The following is a 6,453-nucleotide window of genomic DNA, read 5'->3' as shown; positions in this document are numbered from 1 at the left end:
TTTAAAAGGTATATAAAAATTTAATTGACTCTCAAAATTGTATCGAAGCCACATAAATTGGGACACAAGGAGTAAATATATTATTTGATAATTACGTAAAAATTATTATAAATCACAATAATTAACAAGTTAAAATATTTTTTTTTTAAAATAGATAAAAGTTTTATTCAACTCTCAAAATTTTATCGGTGCAACATAAATCATGATAAAATAAACCACCTCTTCGTGGATTTACTTTTTTACCCTCATTATTTACTATATTACACCCTAATTGTTCCATGATTTATTATATTATTCCTAATTAATTATTACAAGTCATTTATATATTAGAATTAATAATATTTTTTTATTATATTACCTCTAATTAATTATTATAAGTCATTTATATAAAATTAATAATATTTAATTAAAAAAATAGATATTTATAATGTTTGTTTCAGCTGATTTAACTGTGATTTTACTATATCATCCCTAATTAATTATTATAAGTCATTTATGTATTAAAAAATTAACAAAATTTTATTCAAAAAATTAAATTACTATATTACCCCTATCATTTACTATATTACCCTTAATTGCTCCATGATTTATATATTACCCCTAATTAATTATTATAAGTCATTGATATATTAGAATTAATATTTTTTTTATTATATTACCCCTAATTAATTAGTATAAGTCATTTATATATTAAAATTAATAATATTTAATTAAAAATAGATATTTATGACGTTTGTTTCAACTACTTTAACCTTGATTTTACTATATCATCCTAATTAATTATTATAAGTCATTTATATATTAAAAAATTAATAATATTTAATTAAAAAATAGATGACATGTTTGTCTATATTACCTCTAATTGTTCCGTGATTTACTATATTACCCTAATTAATTATTATAAATCGTTTATTTATTAGAATTAATATTATTTTTTACTATATTACTCTTAATTAATTATTATAAGTCATTTATATATCAGAATTAATAATATTTGATTAAATCAATATACATTTATATTTGTATCTCATTAATATCAAATTTTAATATTAAAAAATATTTATAGTGTTGAATCCGTGCTGACACCGTATCCACCTTAGTCAATTAGAAGAGAGGAAGTACTAGGTTATTGTTAGATTGTAACACAAAGTTGAAACATTCTAGAACCTATCTAACAACAAATCTCAGCCGTCCAAATTCTTTTTCTTTCATATAAAAACCACAAGATCCCCTCTCCTCCCTCCCTCTTCCATCTCTAGCACATCAAAAAGACCTAGTCTTCCAATTGGTACGTACACAATTCCCAAAAAGGATCTTGTTATATTTTAGTTTATCGAAAACAATCTCTCTATTATATAGTTTAGTTGGAATGTTGTTGTTATTGTTTAATTTTTGTTTTTGAAAACAGCGTGGTAAGGTGTGTGTATACTTTATCCTTTCGAGGGTATACCATTGTTGTTGTTGTTGTTGTTGTTGTTGTAAGTGAATTTGAATTTGTGATTTTGCAGGTGAGAAAAGAATTGAAATATGTTTGGGAGAGCACCAAAGAAGAGTGATAACAACAAGTACTATGAGATCTTGGGAGTAGCTAAGACTGCTACACAAGATGATCTTAAGAAAGCTTATCGTAAACTTGCTATCAAGAATCATCCTGATAAGGGTGGTGATCCTGAAAAAGTACTAACTTTTTTGCTATTTATTGTATTTTTTTGCTGTGTTTACTTGGTTTTTGGGTGTGTATTTACTAATTTTATAACCCTTTTTGGAGATTGTTGTTGTTGTTGTTGTTTCGCTGTTTTTTGTCAATTTTTGCAATTTTTTTGTGTTTGTATTTGCTACTTTTGTGGCCAGATTAGGTAAGGATCAGTTTTTTTTTTATTTTGTGATTTGTTTGTTGTGTTCTTTTTGTTTGTAATTTGTTTGTTCTGTTTTTTGTTTATGGATTTGCTAATTTTATGACCCCGTTTGGGAGATTTGTAGTTTATTTTTGTATAAAGATCAGTCCTTTTTTAGGTTTTTGTTGATTACTTGAGCTCTCTCTTAGTTTCTGGTCTGGGTTTTATTTTAGATCTTAGGAAATTAATTCTACGGGCAAGATAGGAAGTGGAAGTTTGATACGGATAATGAAGCTGGAATGGCTTGTGGGATACCAGTTAGAGGTGGAGTTGGGATTTGAAGCCTTTTGGTTTCAGGATGTTAGTGCTTTCGAGTTACTATATTGAATAAGTTTATTTCATTTATGGGTTTGTTTTGAACCTTTTGGTTTAGGATTTGCTAATTTTGTGACCCCTTTTGGGACTTCTTGTTTATCTTTGTATACGGATCCGTCTTTTGGTATTTGTTGGCTGTTTATCTATGATCCCTCTTAATTTTTGTTCTAGGTTTTGTTTATAAGTTAGAAAATCTATTCTAGGGGAAGGTTGATACTGTTTGGTGAATCAGGAATGACCTGTGGGATACTACGCAGAGGCGGAGCTAGGATTTGAAGCTTTAGGGTGTCAGGATTTTAGTCATTTTGCGTTTACTGCGTTCTGAATTAATAATTTGTACATTAAGTAAATTTTTTTTGAGGGAAATGTAGAGGCAGATACCTATGCTGGTCGATAGGGACAGAGCTAGTAAAGAGGAAAGGGGCTCAGTTATGTGGTGCAAATTGGATAAATATAGTAAAAATGATTTGTTTTGGTTTATATATAAACTGTTGAGATCCTCTGACCCCCTTGACGTAAAGGAAGATTCTAATGTAGTGATAATGGGGACTCAAAAGTTGTTTCAAGTCACCAGTTTTAGTACGAATGATGCCATTTTAGTATTTCGTGAATCCTCTAGTAAATTCCTGGCTTCGCTACTGGTGGTGGTCACCGCTAGTGGAAGGTAATAGATGCCTAGACACATACATTATCAGAAAGTTACCCTAAGTTGGTCTTGCGACTGTTCAATAGGAGTTTTAATATGATGTCTTCTGGGGTTGACTTAGTTTGTGAGTCACCATTTCTTCTATGTGGTATGTTGGACGTTCAAGTTATATGGGATTCAAAGGGAGCCCACTGTTGGTCTCTCCAGGAGTGGGCTGGGTATAAAGAATCTGATCTCTGAAGGAAAGAAAGGATGGATTTTCTTAGTTCTTATTTATACGCTTAACCAAAGAAGTTTAGTTAAATGTTCTAGTGTTGCATGGCCTATCATGTCATTGGAACCTCGGTATCTTGAGTTTCACCTCAACTTTTTCGATGTTAGGTATTATGTATTAGATACTTAAATGCAGTTAACCGGCTCTTGGAACTCATGATTAGCTGGCCCGATTACATTTTTAATCATTAGTAACGTGTACTTCAGTGTCAAAATAATAGCTGTAATTGTTGCGTTTAGTGTTGATTATGTTTCTGGTTGTGCGGTAATTGCGATGCCTGCGGTGCAGTACTCAAATTGTTCTATTTTAAATTTTATATTTCAGTTCAAAGAGATTGCCCAAGCCTATGATGTTTTGAGTGATCCAGAGAAACGTGAGATTTATGATCAGTACGGTGAAGATGCGCTCAAGGAAGGAATGGATAGAAGTGGTGGACACGACCCGTTTGACATATTCCAGTCTTTCTTTGGTGGAAGCGCATTTGGTGGTATGCTTCCGAAGCATGTTTTTAATTGAAGTTACTGATTTCTTTGATGCATCTCCAATTTCTCATGGATGTGGATTATTTTGATGTACAGGTGGTGGAAGCAGCAGAGGAAGACGGCAAAGGAGAGGGGAGGATGTTGTCCACTCTCTCAAGGTTTCTTTGGAGGATCTCTACAATGGAACATCAAAGAAGCTATCACTATCTCGCAATGTCTTGTGCACAAAGTGCAAGGGGTGAGTATGCAATGTGGTTATTTATTATTGGCATAATCTACTGCTGTTTTGTTAAGTTCCCTGCTGAAATGGTGCTATATCTGTATTTCCAGAGTGGGGTCTAAATCAGGTGCTTCAATGAAATGTTCGGGATGTCAAGGGAAAGGAATGAAAGTTACGATCAGACAACTTGGCCCCATGATTCAGCAGATGCAGCACCCCTGTAATGAGTGTAAGGGCACTGGTGAGAAAATCAATGATAAAGATAGGTGCCCACAGTGCAAGGGTCAGAAGGTTGTGCAGGAGAAGAAGGTATTGGAAGTTGTTGTGGACAAGGGTATGCAGAATGGACAAAAGATAACATTCCCGGGAGAGGCTGATGAGGCGGTAAGATATGCAACAAAGTGTTTGAAATATTTTGTTTCTTAATGGCCTAAGCTTTGTCGATCTTTAACATTGCTTGTATTCTGTTGCAGCCTGACACTATCACCGGCGACATAGTTTGTATCTTGCAACAGAAGGAACATCCCAAGTTTAAGCGAAAGGGAGATGATCTCTTTGTAGAACACACCTTGACCTTGACTGAGGCTCTATGTGGTTTTCAGTTTGTCTTGACTCACTTAGACAATAGACAGCTGATGATTAAGTCCCAACCTGGAGAAGTTATCAAGCCTGGTAAGCCAAAGAAACTTAATAATGGGCTTTTAGTTCTGATATTCGTACCAGTATTATTTTTGAGGTATTGGAAGCGCTTATATAGTCTTTTTTGTCCTGGCATGTGCTTTCAGTGTTAACTTTTAATATCTTTGATATGAATACTAATAAATTTCCTTGCATTTGTATGCTTTTCTTTGAAGGGGGGGAGTCTTGGCGTAACTGGTTAAGTTGCAGCCATGTGACCAGGAGGTCACGTGTTTGATTCGTAGAACAGCCTCTTGCAGAAATGCAAGGTTAAGGCTGCGTACTACGGATCCTTGTGGTCTGGTCCTTTCCCGGACCCCACTATCCACGCATAGCGGGAGCTTAGTGCAACACACTGCCCTTTTTATAATATGCTTTTCTTTGAGCCCTCAAGCTGGTAACTAGACCATTATCATGTTTTTGAATTCTCTGTGTTCCTTTTATTTCCTTTTTTTTTTTTAGAAAAAAAAAAACTTAACAAATGTGCATGCTTAGTCTACTTTTGTTGTCTTATGCTATACCTCAGTTTCTCTGTGTTTACATGGTAAGCATGCTTTGATAAGTATATGCCTCTAGATGATCGTCTCTTGCTCATGGTTAAACGGTCTTCTTGCTGATACACATATCACTGGGGGGGAGCAGGGGTGGGGGTGGGGAGAGTATCCTATGGTTGGTGTTTCTCTACTGGTAGTTATCTATTTATGTTTGCTGATATTGTGTAATTTCTGTTTTTGGCACCATAGATCAGTTCAAGGGCATAAATGATGAAGGAATGCCGCTGTACCAGAGCTCGTTCATGAGAGGTAAACTGTACATTCACTTCACTGTGGACTTCCCGGACGCATTAACCCCAGAGTTGTGCAAGAATCTTGAAGCAGTGCTGCCCCAAAAACCCAAAACACAAGCGACCGATATGGAATTGGATGAGTGCGAGGAGACCACCTTGCATGATGTCAACATTGAAGAGGAAATGCGCAGGAAGCAGCAGCAACAGGCCCAAGAGGCATATGAAGAAGATGATGACGATATGCATGGTGGTGCCCAGAGAGTGCAATGCGCACAACAGTAATTTGACAATGGACACACTCGTGGTAGATAACAGGAGTTCATTCCGTCAAGGGGAAGTATCAAGCCCAGGTATTGTTGTTTTTCTAATAGGGATGGTAAGAAGTGACAGCCAGGAACAACATTGTTTCTAGTGGGGAGATAGATTGCTATGCCTTTGGAATTTTATTTATGCTAGTGTACTGTAAGCAAAATTTTGTTATTGACAAATTGTAAGAGTGCTGGTGAAAGATCATTGCTAGTTGTTTTGATTTACAACTTAATTCAATTCTTGAGTATCACGTCTAGACTGATATAAAGGGTAAGAAGGGGAGCGTTGGTGTAATTGGTAAAGTTGTCGTCATGTGTGATCAGGAGGACGACGGGTTTAAGCCATCGAAATAACCTCTTGTAGAAATGTAGGGTCAGATTGCGTACAATGGATCTTTGTGCTCTAGTTTTTCCTCGGATACCATGTATAGCGGGAGATTTTATGCTCGGGCTGTCCTATTTTACTAATGGTAGTAGTATCATGATTATTTTTCCATATGCAGCTCTCTCATCAATGTTCTTAGACTTATGTTGCATCAGTCTTACTTCACTCTCTCCTATTTTAAGGGTCCTTTGGTGTAAGGTAAAAAACCAAATAATTTCGGGATAAAATAATAATTTCAGGATAAAAATTTTAATGCGTATTTGGTTGGCAATATTTGGGATATTATTCTGGGATTAATAAATAGTATTGGGATAAGTTATTCACCCATTTGGTGGGATAACAATCCCATCATTATTTATTCTTGAGATAAAATTAGAAAAGGGTACAATTGCCCTCCAAATTTTTAGATTATCATATATATATATATATATATATAACTCAATAAAACAAATCATGCATATTA

The 6,453-nt window shown here is 34.7% G+C and overlaps 1 protein-coding gene across 1 annotated transcript; it reads left to right on the top strand.

The window, feature by feature from the left end:
- Nucleotides 1–1,109: 1,109 nt before the first annotated feature.
- Nucleotides 1,110–5,843, top strand: LOC107870307 (dnaJ protein homolog 2). Its single transcript, XM_016716797.2, has 7 exons — nucleotides 1,110–1,288; nucleotides 1,509–1,677; nucleotides 3,455–3,617; nucleotides 3,709–3,850; nucleotides 3,943–4,216; nucleotides 4,306–4,504; nucleotides 5,254–5,843. Exons 2-7 carry the CDS (start codon nucleotides 1,528–1,530, stop codon nucleotides 5,577–5,579), a joined length of 1,254 nt encoding a protein of 417 aa, XP_016572283.1. The 5' UTR covers nucleotides 1,110–1,288; nucleotides 1,509–1,527; the 3' UTR covers nucleotides 5,580–5,843.
- Nucleotides 5,844–6,453: the final 610 nt, after the last annotated feature.

The sequence above is a fragment of the Capsicum annuum genome, chromosome 5, assembly GCF_002878395.1.
Source record: "Capsicum annuum cultivar UCD-10X-F1 chromosome 5, UCD10Xv1.1, whole genome shotgun sequence".
Lineage (NCBI taxonomy): Eukaryota > Viridiplantae > Streptophyta > Magnoliopsida > Solanales > Solanaceae > Capsicum > Capsicum annuum.
Note: the sequence above shows the minus strand (reverse complement) of the source record. Positions and strands in the feature narration are given on the sequence as shown.